The sequence below is a fragment of the Manis pentadactyla genome, chromosome 1 (assembly GCF_030020395.1).
Source record: "Manis pentadactyla isolate mManPen7 chromosome 1, mManPen7.hap1, whole genome shotgun sequence".
NCBI lineage: Eukaryota > Metazoa > Chordata > Mammalia > Pholidota > Manidae > Manis > Manis pentadactyla.
The window spans coordinates 91,171,752-91,189,501 of record NC_080019.1 but is presented as its reverse complement, the minus strand read 5'-3'; the positions used below and the strand labels follow the sequence as shown (position 1 = coordinate 91,189,501).

Genomic DNA, 17,750 nt, shown 5'->3' with positions numbered 1-17,750 from the left:
ATCAGGTGACTTGTGGGATTCCTTAGAATAAAGCCTGAATTATAACACAAAAAATTATAAGACTACAATATTCAGTTACTCTGATTGTTTCAAGAAGGCCTCACTTTCAAACTCCTGAGTAATGGGAAGTGGGGGTAGTTTAACACACTTAGATTATTTACTTTTACTTTATACAGCTTTAATAAGGACATGTACCAAAAAGTGAGAAAAACATTTTATCTAGATTAAACATAAATCTGAGACTATTAGTAATATCATGAAAGCTGTATGACTTCTTGTCTTTTGCTTTTCTTTCTTAAAGCTAACTGGCCATCACTGTCTCCCAGGACTACTGTGTCTTACAAATACAGTAATACACAGATCTTTCTTTGGAAGCAGGGATGGAAGGAGGGTAAGAAAGGGGCCCAAGGTCATGCTGTTTGGGTGACTGAGTAATATTTGTTAATTATCTATTGCAGGAGTAATTTTTTGTAAACTTGTAATTGATCAAAGCATATCAGAGAAATGGATCACTGACAACAGCACTGTTTCTGAATGGCATGTAAGCCGGTCTCCAGATTTAAGACCTGTAAACTGCCTAAGAAAAAATGATGGTAGTATGACAGTAACATGTAATCCACATTTAAGGCATCTTGATTTGCACACATGCATAGGACACACTTGTTTATTAAAAAGAAAGAAAGATTTATGGAATTATCTTCCAGAAAGAAGAAAAACTTCATTCTGTTTTATCTCATGATCACAGTTAGAGGAAAATATCTGTTTTAATATACACATTCACCCTAAACCTCAAATATATATTGGCTTAAGTGAGAAAAATAAATTAAAATACTTGGAGAAGAAGGCTCTATTATGTTGAAGCCCTTAAATGGTAGGTGTAATAATATTTTTCATCAGTGTTTAATAAATATACAGATCATATGAGTAACTTCAGTGCATTCTGAGATAACTATTTCAAACTCTTTTGGATAAATGTAAAAAACATTATTTCAAAACACAGTGGGGAAATATTAAAAGAGTTAAAATGCAACAGACGAAAGACAAGTGACTTTAAAGTAGGTTTATAACCTCTGCTTGCATTTCCTAGTTCATGTTGTATGTCAACTGAATCCTCAAAAGTATGACAATAACACATTAACTGTGTTTATACTTCAGTTAAATAAAATTATTAGCCTGTGAACTGAAATATAGCAGTTTTATTTACAAGTTCTATGCAAAATAGCCTAAAAAGAAAGGAAAGGGCTTTTATTAGAACCTGTAGTGTTATTGATGAGTATGTAAGAGCAATGGACCTGCCTATATTTCTGGCAAGCAGCAACTATATTCTACAAACCACTGATGGGCTAAACAAGCTATTAATGACAGTTGCTTTTCAACACTTAAAACAGTCAGGCTGTGTTGCCTAACCACAAGGACAAGTAGGTCATCACTCTCAAACGTTATACAATATAAGAAACATAAATGAGACCTCTGTGGGGAGAAAAAACCCACAGGTAAGGCTCCAGAGTTCTTTTGCTATTCAACTATTAATAGAAAGCATCCCACTTAAAGTTATAAACATGTGTAACCCTTTTTACTAAAAGATTTATCACCACTTACTTAATTTTCTACCTAAGGCTGAGCAAGGTATTATTAGTCCTAGTGTCCAGCTCCAGCCCTAAAATACATGACCTAATATCTGGAACCAAAATAAAGAAAAAAAAATTGTCCCTTTGTTATTCTTACACTGTAAGATGAATAAATTTCTGCCCGTGTACAAACCCATGGAGTGTTCATCTCTCTGGGTTTATGAACACTTAACCAATCATTCATAGGTTGCAGAACCCTACTCTGTGAATACATCGGGAAACATCTAGATTTTTCTTCAGATGCAGAAGGCCTTGTTCATTGAATACATGTCTTTCAAGTCAATGCCTTTCAATGCACCTTTCTTCCTGGTAGTCACTGGACCACCAGCATTAACCTCACTTAGGGTAAATTAAAAAAAAAAAAATCTAAAATCAGATATTAAAAAAATAAAAACAGAAATGGAAGGGAAAAGATTTCAAAAATGAAGAATAAATTATTAGGAGTCCAAGGAAGAATACATCTGAATGAAAACTTATTAAGAAATGCTGAATAAAACCAGGACAACAACTGAAAGAATGAAAACAAAGTAGGTACAATAGTAAAGAGAGCGAAAGGAACTGAAATAGAAGATGAGCAAAGAAAGATTTATATATATATATATATATATATATATATATATACATATATATATAATATTTAATCATAAATAATTTAAATAATTAGAATCCTTGAAGAAAACAAAACAATGGAACAGAACTAATACTTAATACTATAATCCAAGAAAATTATTTCTAGAAATGAGAAAAGTTAAGTCTACATATGAAGAAACCTAGAAAAATTAGCCAGAAACGATCAACCTTGAAAATTATCCTAGTAAAATATGAATGGAAAATATGTCAATGCTTCAAGGCAAAAAAATAAGGATAAGAAAACAAGGCTGGCACCAGAGATATAAAGAGCAGAATAGTATTTTCAAGAAAGTCAAGGAAAAAACCTGTAAGCCAAGGATTTTATATCCAGTCAAGTTGTCATTCAAGGGGCAAGACTATAGAAAAACAGCTTAGAATGTGCAAGATCTGGGGCAATACTGTACACCTGAGCCTTTCTTGAGGAATATACTAGTGGATGAGTTTTATGAAAATGGGAGATCACTGGGGAAATATCAGCAAAAGAACTAATGACAAATATCCAATATATTTAATTTTCGAGTTGATGTGAAAACAAGATGACAGCATGAGTGGAAGAACAGTATATAAACACTGCATATTTTAACAAAGTAGCAAGAACAATACAAGAATAAATGGGAAGAAATGGAAAGTAAAAAGGATTGTTGGCTATAATAAAGGTAACAAGTGTGAGTCAACGGATGTCATTTAAAAGGTTATGAAGGAATACGGAGTATTAAAAGCATTATAAAATATATAAATACAAAGGTAACCACTAGAACAAAAAGGCAAGTTTCCTAAACCTAATAATAATAATAATAATAACAATAATAGTAGCTCCTTAGAAACAATTCTCTATGATGTTCTGTACATCTTATAACAGCCATTGGCTTTGGTTCAAACTATCATTTCAAAGATGATTTTTATAGCAAACAGTCTTGGAAGACAGATAAAATCTCCCACTGGAACAAAAAGCCATTTTTTTACCTCACTAGAATAATTAAGATAATGTCTTTCTTTTGGTCAAGTTTGGGCAGATTTTCTGTCATCTCCTTAAAAAACTAAAAAACTTGGAGTCCCTCAGCTATGACAAAAACCTGCTGAGTACGCACATCACCCCATGGGATGGGGGGGTCAAGTGGAACCTAATCAACCATGAAGCATGTGCTGCTTTTGGTGCTGTTAGTAAGAAAGCTCTTTGCCTCCGACCCAGGAATCTCATGTCTTCTGCCAGCACCTGGCAGAAGTGTGGCAGAAAAGTGTGGCAGGCATTCAAGTAAGTTAAAATCTCAGATCCTTAATAAAGAAGATACAGCCAAATACAGAAAGGAACACAGTATTATCATTATATAAACACAGTAATTATGGAGTGATATCTAGGATATACCAGTAAGTGAAAAAAGCAAAGTACAAAAATGTATATACAAAAAAGTATATACAGTATTTTTTTTTAAGAAATAGAAAATAGGAATACACACACACACACTTTAGTTTACAGAAAGAAGCACAGGAAGGATAAACCAGAGGTTAATGAAAGGGGCTTCCTACAAGGGATAGAGAACAAGCAAGAAAGGAAGGGAGTGACACCTCTCTGAGAACACCACTGTGTATACTATTTTAACTTTTGGAAGCATGTTAACATTACGGATATTCAAACATAATTAACTCACAATAGTTGAGACAAGTCACCGAAAATTGAATGCAATCAGAAACAAATTAATCCAACTATATATTCAAATGAATAACCTAACTACACTTAAGGGGCAAAAAGCTAGAAATAAATATTGAATTCTTTTTATTAAGTGTGTTTTTCACAAAGCATGGCTGTAGCAATTTTGAAACTATTATATGTATATTATGTGACTGAGCAGATGGGTAAATGTACTAGAGTTGTGTCTGGGTTTTTACTTTGGATGAAGGAAATACAAATATGAAATGGGGAAGGACAAGGAAGAACTCTGTTGTTTGGATTAAAACCGGAAATATTACTATGACTCGTAATTTCCTAAAACTATCTTTCCACCTACCTATTTATCTACCTAATTATCTCTCTAATCAACAACTGAAAGCTCCTAGAAGTAATGAAATCCCAGAGACAACGAGCACATCTTATGTATGGATCTTGATTTCTAAATACCATTTTCCTCTAAAACGAAATGAGTAATTTGAAAAGATGGCTAATTCCATGAGTAGGACAGGAAAGGTATGAGTCTGAAATATATGTGCCATAAAATGAGGAAGTACATAAAGAACCAAAATGGGGTATGTCTTAAGGACCCAGAAGCCACCTTGAAAGGATACTCCCTGGACAAATGTGGAACAATTGGAGCATCAAAATAAATAAGGAAAGGAATTGATAGTGACCTATTTTATAAAATAAATATCCATGAGTCTTGCTCACCATAAATAGATAAATGAAACAAGAAAACAGGGTGGGCTCTTCTTTATAGCAGAATAGTGGATACTAAATATAAGGTAGGAAGAGCACAGAGTTAGAAAATCTTCATTTTGCAATCACCTTCAAAGACTGCGTAGAACTTCAAACAGACATAGATTTTATGGGTAGTAGACAAGTTTGTGGAAAAAAAACTAATAAAAGAGTTGGGCAGTAAATTATAAGAAATTTAAGCTAAGAATGGCATGCTGGACAATTCCCAGGTGAAGTTGGCAACATAGAAGGAAAGGAATGATAGAACAAAGGCTGAATCCAGGGCTTGAGAGAGTGTGACAAATAAAGGAAATCAGCGTTTGAAGAGGTTACAGGGGAACAGAGCCCACCTATCCTACTCTGTCCTCCATACACCTACACATGCTTTCTCCTTTTTAGAGTTACAGATAAACCATATACCAACAAAAGCCCATAAACAAAGTACAGTACAAAGATAGTGCAACCATGTACGTGTCCTTGTAGCAAGTAAAATATGCTGCATATTTCATTTTTCTTATTTAAATTTATACTTGCTTTTAATTTCCCTTAGAACAATGTCAATTCTCCATGATAAACCAAATAAATTTAACAAAATAAAACTGAAGAAGGCTAAAGAAGAAATTAACTCCAAATGTGTGGGATGAGGTCTTCTCACTTTAATTTTATATCATATATTCTAAAAATCAATCTAATTTTTAAGCTATACTTCTAATTGTATTTGACTCTACAGCCATTTCAAAGAAGGGCTACAAGCTAGAAGGAAAGGGTTATGTGATTCTGCTTAGCTGGTAAGTGGAGAGAGACACAAATCTGTGGCGCCCACAGCTGCTAGACAAGACAGGTTTCATCAATGATCAACTAATAAACTGAGTTCACTTCCTTCTTAGACAGTTACAAAGAATATCTCTGACACCACTGAATATTATTAGTATATAATGCAATATATATGCATATATATTGTTATATATTCATATATCTGTATTATTGTTAATAGTTCACAGACCCCATGTTAATTTTACAATGACAAGTTACAGAGTCTTTTGAGCAACTTAGATAAAATGCATTAAAATCATCTACTTCCCACTACCAGTTATACTAATCTTGGTTCTCTTACTCCTAAAATGCATTATTTTTGAAATATATTTGATGTATATGACCTAGATGACAATAAAATATAACTTAAGGTCAAGAATAGAGAATAATTAACAATTACTCCTAACTTGATAAGTAGCTATGCTTCATCAAAGGTTTTTAAATATGTTTATTTTATTTTAAGTATTTGGAGAACTCTTTCTTAAGATTAAATCTTATTTCAAAAGTTAAAAATTTACAAAGTAACTAAAAGTGGAACTACTCTGGTTAGAGTGGGCAGTGGAAGACTATAGAGTGCCACCTGCTTTTGGGAGCCTTCCTGGCAGCCCAACACACAGAAAACCAAAGCTAAGTTAAGACTGTAAGTAGAATAAGATTGTATGAAATCAACAATGACAATAAGTTCATACCAGTAACTATAAAAATATGAAATTTACACTTTCAAAAACCTAACTCATATTTACTGAGGAACATGAACCAAGAAAATATAAAGTCTTTTTAATAAATAACAATTTACAAGAGAAGTATAAAAGGCAGCTCATTTTGGCACTATTGTAAGCTGTTCTTTGTTACTGAGCCCCAAATTGATACTGATACTCAATGTCTTAGATTAACATTTTTATTCTGATGTCCATATGTCCTAAATACATATGGTCCTCTGAAGTGATAAGCTGGGATTCAGGAAATAATTTTTTAATAATGAGAATAGCAATGTTATTTATTTACTTCTAACTCGGGCAAATACATATTCAAATTTGCTAATTAGGTTATTCTGCTTATTAATAGTTAATCTATAACTTTTAGGATCATATTTTTTTTAAAGTCTAGGTTTCCTTAGTTTCCTTAGCTATTGAAAGGAAGCTATCCAATAATCCCTTCCAACTCTAAAACTACTGTGTACTGTAAGTCAAAAAAAGTTGACTCTTGCTACTGTTTGCTTTGGTGAGGACAGAACATAAGGACATTAATAGTTAACACAGCTGTGGTATGATATACGAAAGAAGTCTTGCATTTAAAAAGTACTTAGATTGTATTTACAAAAGAATCTCTATCATTAATTATTCAACATTTGGATTTGACCAGAAACCAGAGCATGACTTTATAATGCTCTGTTTAAATTAACTAATTTATGTTGCAATGAACATTCAATGGGGTGAGCTCAACGAATTTTGGACCTGGTATAATACAAACACAGTTTTTCCAATTTTTTGATCAATGGACAGATTTTAATGTTAAGTCAGTATGAATTTCACTTGTGCTTTAAAAATGTTTACTTAAGCCAAAAATTTTACATCTCAATTATTTTATATTCTAAAACCTAAAGTAGTTTAAACCAATGAATTATTCATAAAGCAAAGACATTAGGAAAAACAAAGCTGTGCCCTTCTTTCAAAGCTGTTAAATTGCTAAAACATACCATATTTATGCATGCAATATTTGATTGTGTTTTTCTTAAAACACAAGCTTGTTTTTGTCAGATCAAGATATGCCAAAAATTCTACACTAAACATTTTTGCTTATAATTAAAGCAATCATCAATCCAAGGATTGTCATCCATTTTATTTCATCTCAACATCAAAAAAAAGTAGTTTAAAAAAAATTTTAAATTCCCTTGAAATGATAAGATAAATGAAAATGTAAGTGCCTTCACATAATAACAGTAAACTGACCCTTTGGGAAATGGTTGACTTTCTCAATACCCGGTATTCAAAGCTCATTCAAAAGTGTTCATTTAGAATGCAGAAATCAAAGATGATGCAAATGTTCAAGAGAAAATTAGAACTTACCAGATGTTCTAATCCAGCTTTGATGTTTCCAGATTCCCTAAAATAGAAGAATGAAAAGTTTAAAATACTTGCTAAACCCTTGTTTGTTATAATTTACATTTACCTCAAAAATGTTTTATAAACCCTTATAGATTTTTCATTTATCTTTAGTAGTATTCACAATAACACTGTTTTTAAAGACAAAACAATTTCCATCAAAAGGGAATAGACGATTTATTTGGATCTAATAGTATTTCCACTAAAATTGGTATTGAACCAACAGAAAGAATGTTTCAGATTTTTCAGTCAGTGGAAAATAAAAACAAGTCAAGTGTATTATTATTATTTTGCTATTCACACAGTGCTTTTTGCACATTAGGTTTTCCACTGTAGTTTGGTTCTCCAACATTTATTATGAAAATGTTCAACACATAGATTCTATTCACCATCCAGATTCTACAATTGACATTTTGCTTTTTTTGCTTTTTATCAAAAATCCATCCATCAATGTTTGCATTTTTATATAAAGAATATGTACATAGAGAATACGTTTGTGAATATATAACTAAGTAACTAATTCTTAACAAAATTTTTTTCCTGTCAGTTATATTAACTTAGAGCATACCACAAATCAGGACCTAAGACTGTTGCAATATTAAAAGATAAAATATCACCAAAGACAATACAAACATTGAGATATCATGATATATTTTAAGTCTTTAATTTCTTGCTTTTCATTGTGTAAAAACTGCTGATACAACTAAAAATACAAATAAATGCACAAGTAGCAAAGATAATTTAAATATATATATGGTGAATTATGGCAAATAGTTGGATTCTTTTCCTTGATTTCAGTCTATACTAATATATTAGTGACAATGTACTTTGGTTTTTCTCCCTCTGACCAAGCAGTACTTTAATTCCATCATAAACCAAATCTTACCTTTTTAAACATGAAACTACACTTCTACCACACTGCAGAAAGTAATTACGAAACATTCAACAACAGTACTACATTTATGATGTTTCATCTTTGCCCCACACCTCTTTCTTTCTCTGAAGCTGCCCCAACTTTCTTTTCTCTTTGTCTCTAATTTTCTTTGCCAAAAATACACTTATCTCTGTTCCTTTGTTTTGCAGTACAACTTTCCAAATTTCCCTCTCTCTTTTCCCTTCAGATCTGTTGCTTGAAAACTACACTCATGGCTTCCAATCTTTGCTCTTGCTGCCCAGGTTAGCTTACTTAGAATACATTCTAACTTCTACTGATTAGCACTCATTTTTAACTGTTCACTTCTCTACTCTATTTCTGGTAATGTTAACAATATTATATTTCAATACTTGAAAATCCAAGGGTTTCTGAAGCAGCGTTTCATCATCATACAAAGTAATTCTGAAAGAAACATGAAGGTCCACACAAAGTGGGATAAACAAGACTACAAACTGCTTCATTTCAGGGTTAGTTTTGCTGTCAACAGAGTTTGTCATAAACTTAGGGAAAATCTCCCAATTTTCTGAGCTGTTTTCATTTTGGAATCAAGGATAAGAAACTGTTCTTTAAAAATAAAAAAGGTTGGTTAGGCTTTTGCTTTGTTATGCTTTCTAAGTGATTCTTTAAATTAAATGATGTTAGGAAATAACGCATTTTGAATGATACTCCTGAAAGAAAACTAGGCATCATCCTTGATACATGCCCTTTCCTTCACTACCAAATGTAAACAAGTGTAATTAACCACAGGGTCTTGGCTCTCCAACATCCTTAATTATCATTTAGACTTAACCACTTCTTTCTGTCTTCAAAGTTACTACCTTATTTTATGCCATCATCTTTTCTAGGCCAGATTACTGCAAAGCCTCTTCGTCAGTGGCTCCTGCTTTGGCCATAGTAGATCCTCCATAGTTCATCCTTCATAATACAGCAAGATCTTTCTAAAATATAAGCTTGATATGTCAATTCCCTTCTTTAAATCCACAATACCCTACTCATTCCCTTTGTTATCAACTAGTAAGGGACTGACATCTAACTGTCATGAAGATAAGCTTGGGTGGAGAGTCAGTGGCAACCAGCTCAGGTATCTGAATGGTCCTACCCAACCCCATACCATCTCCATACCACACAAAGAGCAAAGCAACTGCAACAGTGAATGGTTGTTTGGGACAGTAGTAATAGGAGTTTTGTGTATGTGTGTGGTGGGAGAGTGTTTTTCTTTGTTTTGCCCTTTATTATTGACAGAGTAAAAAGATAATGAAAAAAGTAGTTGAGGCAGGAGTACAAGACTAGTAGCCTTGCACTCTAGTTTTTAAACTAACCTAGAAAAGCACAAGCCAGATCCTACACTTTAACCTCTCTCCTTAGATTAAAATGGCTAGCCAAGGCAGCTGAATGTTAGGAAATAAAAGAGAAGCCCACAAGGAAAATTTTAAGACCTTTGAGATATGTCAACACAAGAGGAGAAAAACAAGAAACAGAGTGGCCTCATCCAGAGAAAACAGAAATGACCAAGCAGGAATGTAACGTAAGTATAATAACATCTTCAAAGATAGGGAAGAGTTTTAGAAGTTAAATACAAAAAAGCAGTTAAGAAAAAAATCAGTGTGAGATAGTAGGAAGAATACAGTAGTTTGAAGTAAAGAACTCAGAGTACGGATTGAAAGTGCAATAGCTATAGACCAAGAATAGATTTATGCACATTTAAATTTATATATTTATTATACTTACATAAATACAAATTTTTATTTACATCAGTGAGCTGAAACACTGGAGAGAAGAACTCTCCCAGAGGCATTCCTAGGAAAAAAGATGAAAAGACAGAACAAACGAGATAAAATTTAAAGTAGGAGTAGAGTATGTGGAACATCTATACAATGGGAATCCTAGAAGGAAAGCAAAGACAAAATAGAAGAAAAGAAATATTTGAAGAAATAATGACAAAAATTTCCCAGATGCAGAAATAGTCAAATCTTAGATCGAAAGGATACACAGAGCAGTGAACAGGACAGTTAAGGAAAAATCCACTGCAAAGCATAATACAAGGATAATTAAGACTGTTATAGATCAAGGAAAAGGAAAAGTTTCTGGGGGAAAAAAAAAGCATACCCCTCCATAAAGGAAGAGCAACACAGCCATCAGACTTCTCAACATTAATACTGGACAATGGGACAATGGAGTATTGGCATCCAAGATTAAGTGTTAGAGGAAAAGGACTATGAAGATAGCACTTATATACAACTAGTAAACTAGTATTTACACTGAAGGAAAGAAAGAAATTTTCAGCAGGAATTTCAAGAAATTCACACACAGAAACATTATTTGAAAGACGTTTGGAGGAATGTAGTGCAGTAAGAGGAAAATAAATTCAAGAAGGAACAAGATAAATCAAGTAAAGGTTGGCTCAGAAAGTGGCTAATTATTATAATCTAAGTAATCAATGACTAAAAAGAAAACTAAAGAAAGGTCACCCATTAACGATCTGGAATTAAATGCCAGAGAATATTTGTAAATAGGGTAAGAAACAAAATCCAGCAATGTGTCATTTACAAGAGACACATAAAACAAAAGGATTCAGAGAGATTTCAAAAAAAGAGAGTAAAAGATACAACCAGACAAACACAAACCAAAAGAAAGCTGGGTGGTAAGTTTAATAACAAGTATGTTTAAGCTACTCGTCATCCCCCCCAAAATATGTACCTCTCACATACGTTCATGCACACACACACACACACACACACACACACACACACACACAGGAGAAAAAGAAGGGCATTCTATTCTAGTAAAAGATATAACAGGTCAAGAAATTTTTGTTTATATTCAGAAGGTTCACATATTCATAAAGTTTAATAGGTATCACAGGTTAGAACACCAATGCTTCAACAAATTATCAGTGAAAATCAGTTTTCTTTAGTTTTACTTTGGATAGAAAGAAAAGGAAAGGTGTCCATACCAAAACAACACAGCTAAAGCATCATGAGTATATAAATACTATACAAGACACATGATATAATCCTGGTTCTAGAATCAGAATACCTAAAGCCAAATTTAAGCTCTACTACAAATTTTAGCTACATGAGCTTAGATAAAATCCCAACTAATCTGAAGCCCAGACTGTTCACCCATGATGTGAAGATACTGTAACACTGCCTTACCTAATACACAAGGTCACTGAGAAAAAATAAGCAAGATAATGTACATGAAGATGCACAATAAATTGTAATGTGCTGAAGAAATCTGTTTTTATAATAGATATTTAAATACAAAAATCTTAAAGTGGTTCCAAAAGTCTTAATGAATTTTTAAAAATAGAGAGGCAAGATCCAAGACACTGAAAGAGGGATCTTGCAACAAATGGTATAAAGCCTGTCCTTTTTAGCGGTCTGTCTCTTGGGCTGTCCCTGTCATGACTTCATCAATATTTGTGCAACTCCTTTTGCCCTGTGCTGAAAGCAGGCTTAATTCAATTATAGGTCTCAAAACTGATAAAATGGTCTTGAAGTGGAAAATGGGAAGAAATTATTGGCAAATGAATAAAGATTTGTATCGAACTAACACACAGGAGTACAGCAGGTCTTTTTTTAATCATTCCCTGTCTTAAATCTTCTGGGAACCATGAGTTTCCCTTCCCCTCATGCAGCACATCGATTCCTGAATTAGACTGCAATATTAAATAATTAATATACTTGCCATGATTGATGTTTTGCATTAGTTGAATATTAGGTTATCAATCAAAATCCACTTGGTTTAATGTAATAATATTGAAAAAGTGTCATGGACTGTTCATCCAATTTGTAGTTGAGGCAGCACAGATAGTAATGTTGGCATAACGTGAGGCTCTAAAGGAAATGCAGTGACTTACCATGTATGAGGCAGACATTTTGAACTAACTGGGACCAGGCTGAGGTTGTTCTAAATAAACACTGTGGTACCTGTCAGTTCCAATGTTAGGACTCCTTCCAGCAGGAATATGCCATGCATCAATCTTACCATGGCAGGCAAAAAAATAATAATAAAAAAATAATTTACCTTTGTGGCTAACAGATTTAATTATTTTGCTAAAGGAAACATGTTCTAAATCTAGAAACTGTTGCTATGATAAAGCTTGTATTCCCTGAAGAAATTTCTAAATAAACAGACTAAAGTCTTACTAAAAAGTCAACCTTCTTTTTTTTTTTTAAACATGAGAACAATATTACATCAAAGTGATCATTCAGGTTTTATAATGGTCTAAGGGAATCAGGTAAAGGAGCCCCAATTAATAATGGTATTTATTTTGAAAAAAAAAAAAAACACTATTTTTCTGATGATGGCATTTTTCTTTATTCTCAGTATTTTTGATTTATACTTATCAAACTATTAGCTTAGAAAAAATTTTTTTACTTACTTCCTTCTCCCCATAAAAGCAAATTATTTTTCTCATCGTTCCCTATTATATCCAATCTAAAGTCAATTAAGGATTTACCATAAAATTAATATTTGACAACAAATGAAATGAAAGACATCCAAAAGAAAAGTGGCTTTTTTGTATGGGAAGTAGAAAAGTAACAAAATAAAGATAAACCAAAACAATTTCATTAAGCACAACAAAAATCCAGTGAGTGTTTAGTTATAAAATACTCAAGACACCGGAATGTAGGTAACTAACTAAAGCATCTCATTAAAGTATCAATTCATTGACAAAGTCTTAAAGAAATAAAAGATTAAAGATATTTATAATCAGTAATGTATATATATGTATTACCCCATATAAAAGTGCACACACACACACAGTAATTTGAAAACAGAGTAACTTCTAAATAATAAATAATTTTACAAGGTCTTTTTAAATCATGAACTAAATAAGCATATTGTTCAGTTTTCGAAATTACTATGCTACAGTTTTCTCTAGCTGTAAGAGATAAGTATCACAGTTAATTCTGTATTCTTTCATAAAGCAAAAACACATATAAGCTGGGTTTTCATTTTACATCACAGCAGTCAAGTTTTTAAAAGCCTGAGTTATAAATTACAAAAATATCTACATCATCCTTCCATCTCAACTATTAGCTTAGAAAAAATTGATGATAACTGATGAATTTTTACATGTATAAGACCTTTTCTGATACGTATCAAATGCTACTAATAAAAATTTAGCAATATATTCATCTAAGAAAAACCAAATTCCAACTCTACTATGTATATCCCTTCTCTGATTTTCCCATCCTTAAATGCAAATCAAGGATTAAAAAGATAATCATACTCTTTATCATCATATAAATAGAAGTCACTCCATAAATACTGCTTCAATATGGCAGACTATTAGTGGATCAACTGACTATATTCCACTGTCAAGGTCAAAAAATATGTTTAATAGATGTTAGCTTTTTTAATCACCTTAAAAATCTGTTTCAACTGTAATACCTATAAATGAAAGTCAGTTTACTTTTCAAATAACAAATACATATAAGAGCTTATATGGCTAGTAGCTAATAAAAATACCATGTATATCCTAACATAAGCATAGTCTTATATTCTGATCTCTTTTAAAGGAGGTAGAATGATAAAGTGTATTAAAAAAGGTAAGCAAATATAATTTCTCAATTTCCTGTTTTTTATATTTTATCTCCCATTAAAAAAAAAATATATATATATATATATATCAGCACTAAGTTCCAAAATGATCTTCTTGGAATTCTTAGTTTCAACTTACCAGGTTTGGTTAAAATTCTCAGCATTTTTCTCCTGATTGGAGTATCTTGCAAATTAGTGTCTCTACCTGTGTATTCTTTCGTGACCACAGTTCAGAATAATAGTTTTCAGATGTTTGTATTCTACAAGTAGTTTTTGATCTGAATGATTATTTGTAATAAACTCTGTTCTAGAACTTATAAATCATTTGCACAAACCAGTGTACCATGGTTTCCGAAATTTACATGCATTGCGTGGTTTTTTTTTAAGACTTAGTTCTAGAAATATTAGCAAGCAGCCACTATATCAGGACAAGTTTAAATTAAACATATTAAACAGCTGAGGACTTACACTACACACTGAGCTTATTCCATAGGAAGCTGAATACAGTATGTACTAGTTAAGTCATTTATGGTCATCCAGCTAAAGGGGCTCTGGAGTTCACAGAAAGAATTTACAAGGGTAAGAAGAGATTTCAGTATTTTGAAGTTACACTTTAGATAACAATCTCAGACAAAGGAAAATAAGAGAATGAATCACCAGTAGATCTGATCTAAAAGAAGTGCTACAGGAAATACTTCAAACAAGGGAAATTATACCAGAAAGAGGTGGAAAATCAAGAATGAAGGAAGAGCAACAGAAATATATTTACTGAGCACCCTTATACCCAGCTGCATAATAAATTCTGAGTGAATAATAAAAACAGTAACAGTAACAACAACATAAACAAAAATCATCAACAAAAAGTATAAGTATTACTGGTATGGTATCTACCTCTTAGATGTTTAAAACTGTATCATCAAACCAATACATAAAATAGTTAATGTCCAAGCCAGACAGGGAAAATGCACATGAACATGCTACCTATCTGCTATTTCCCATTTGTAGGATTAACATTCATAATCACTAACAATCTTCTTTCCCACTGAGGCCAGATGCAGCTCAAGAATCTTCTCAACACTGTCCTCTAAGAAGTCTTTGCCATTTGTCTGGAGTTAGTAGGCGAGATGCAACCCATTTACCACCACTGCCTTCAATCCATGTTCTTGACCTAATTCAAGAGAAGTTGAGAGAAAGTATAAATTTTCATATGTATTAGAGTGGTTGGGAAATATTTCAAAGAGGAGGATAATTTTAGCTAAATCCTGAAGAATTGACTGCATTTGAGCAGACTGCATAAGTAGAAAAGAAGAGGCAGGAAAAGTGAGCTCAAAGGTCCCACATAACCTTAGTAAGGCCAAGCAAGGAGAGTAGCCTGCACAGAGTAAATACATTAAAAGGTCATATTACTTTTAGTCTTTAATTTTGAATAATTTTTATTATGTAAGTTTTCAGGGCCATCGTGTACAACTGCAAGTGTTGTTCATTGTGGGGAGGAGGTAGGGAAGCAAATGGGACAGTGGAAGCTAAAAGCTGTATGTCCTGGCCCTGCAGTGCATTCTAGTGTGATACTGCATCCACAGGAAGAAGGGACATCTTTTCACAGTATGCACAAAGGTGCTATATAGGTGAGCAGTGGCCCTGTAAATAAAAAATGCTTTTGCAGAAAAATTCAAAATCACATCTGATTCTAATGAAGAAGAAAACAGAAATCACCTGAAATTCCATCAGCCAAGGATAATACCTCAACGTGTTTTATTTTTTTCCTCTATTCTTAAGCATACACATAAATAAGCTTATTTTTTCTTACAAAAATAGGATCATCACGGATTCCAGTAGGTAGCTTAAGTTTTGTCACTACTTAATTATATACTATAAACAGCTTCTCAAGTGTGAATAAATGCATTTACATCTAATATTTTTACTGTTTACATACTATTCTGCTCAATATACAATAAGTTAACATCCACTATTGTTGGATATTTGGGTTGTTTCAGATTTCTTATTCTAAAATAACTGGGATGTAAAAGAATAATGATCATTACATTTTAAAATGTATGAATTTTATGTAATGTTTATTGCACTTGGGGGATTGAGGAATCCTTGGAGGATTAAATAATTTTTAAAAAGAAAAATAAACCAGCATATTTCACCTCTAGTACTTAAACCTAAATAATTTAAATTTATGTATTTATTATATTTATAAATATATAAATTTGTGAATAATGTATCATTACTTAATAATTTAAATTTAGATATAATGAAAAATAAAATTCTACTTTCAAGAAAGCCCATTAACATAAAATTATGTCTGAAAAACTTCATAAAAGCAATAGCTGTGATATATATATATATATATATATATAAAAGTGAGTCAACAATACCAAGTAGACAGTAACATAGATAATAAATATTCTATTAATGTCTTCAGCTGTTAAAATTAAGAGAAAACAAACATATTTTTCCTTGGAACAGCAATTTTCAATAGCTCAGAAACTGATTATTCAATTCTTCAATTATTAAAGTCTTTTACTTATTTTCTTTTTCCTCTAATGTTCTCCTATGTAATACACCTATACTCTAGCAAGAAACAAAAAAACTAAGGTGTTATTTTAATTAGATAAGCACCTAATAGTGCTAGGCAATAAAACTACTAAAATTCTTTCTTTTTTGAGTGAATCAAAATAAACTCCACAGCCTAGAATTCAAGATTCTTGCTCAAGTCAAGCTATTGTCATTCCTAAAGACTGCTTTGCACTTCCCAGTACTTAAATATTTGATCACATTATTTGTCTAAGTGAACAGCCCTTTTCAGAGATTCCACCTTTGAGGAAATAATGAACAGTATGTGCCAAGCACTGAAATAAGTACTTTCCATGAATTAGCTCATTTAATCCTCATCACTTTATTATAAAGAGATACAATTACTATCCCTATTATATACCTGAGGTAAACTGAGGCTTAGAGAGATTGAATAAATCACATACAATTGAACAAATAAATACTCCTCAGCTAAAAGAGGCAGATTTGAAATCAGGGAGTGGGAGTTCACTGCCTGATTAAAGCAAGTGGGAATTTATTTATGTCAAACTCTAAAAGCAATAACCTTGTGCATACAGTAAAACAACAAAATTGGACTGGATCTATACTGTTGGAACTCAACCAAGAATTTGGAGAAGTGCAAATTGTAGCGCTCCAAAGTCTTACAACTACAAACTATTTACTGTTAAAAGAACATATGGCATGTGAACAGTCCCCAGGAATGGGTTGTTTTAATTTGTCTGATTTCTCTCAGACTGTTCAAGTTCAGTTGGACAATATCCACCATATCATAGATAAGTTTTCACAAATGCCTAAGGTGCCTAACTGGTTTTCTTGGTTTCACTGCAGATGGCTGGTAATTACAGATATGCTTTGGTTATGTAACTATACTCCTATTATGTTAATGTGTGTGTGCAATTTAAGTAGTAGCTTAAAACCTATACATGCTGAAGTTACTCTACAAGAAGATGTATCAAAGAAATAATCAATCTTCCCATGTTTTCTTCCGCCTGCTACTTCTATAGCTTTTCTTCTTCCTTCCTAATTACAACCCTTAAATAGAATTCGTGCCTCATATCAAATTTACCGAGTATCATAATTCTTCCAAGTGGTAAAGATACCTCAAGACAAATGCTGGGCATAGAAGC

The 17,750-nt window shown here is 32.3% G+C and overlaps 1 protein-coding gene across 1 annotated transcript in view; it reads right to left on the bottom strand.

Moving 5' to 3' along the window:
• Positions 1-17,750, bottom strand: part of RSRC1 (arginine and serine rich coiled-coil 1) — a 470,761-nt gene that overhangs the window by 234,233 nt on the left and 218,778 nt on the right. The window contains exon 6 of the mRNA XM_057488446.1: positions 7,542-7,578. Within this exon, the coding sequence (XP_057344429.1) occupies positions 7,542-7,578 (37 nt within the window). The remainder of the gene's footprint in view (positions 1-7,541; positions 7,579-17,750) is intronic.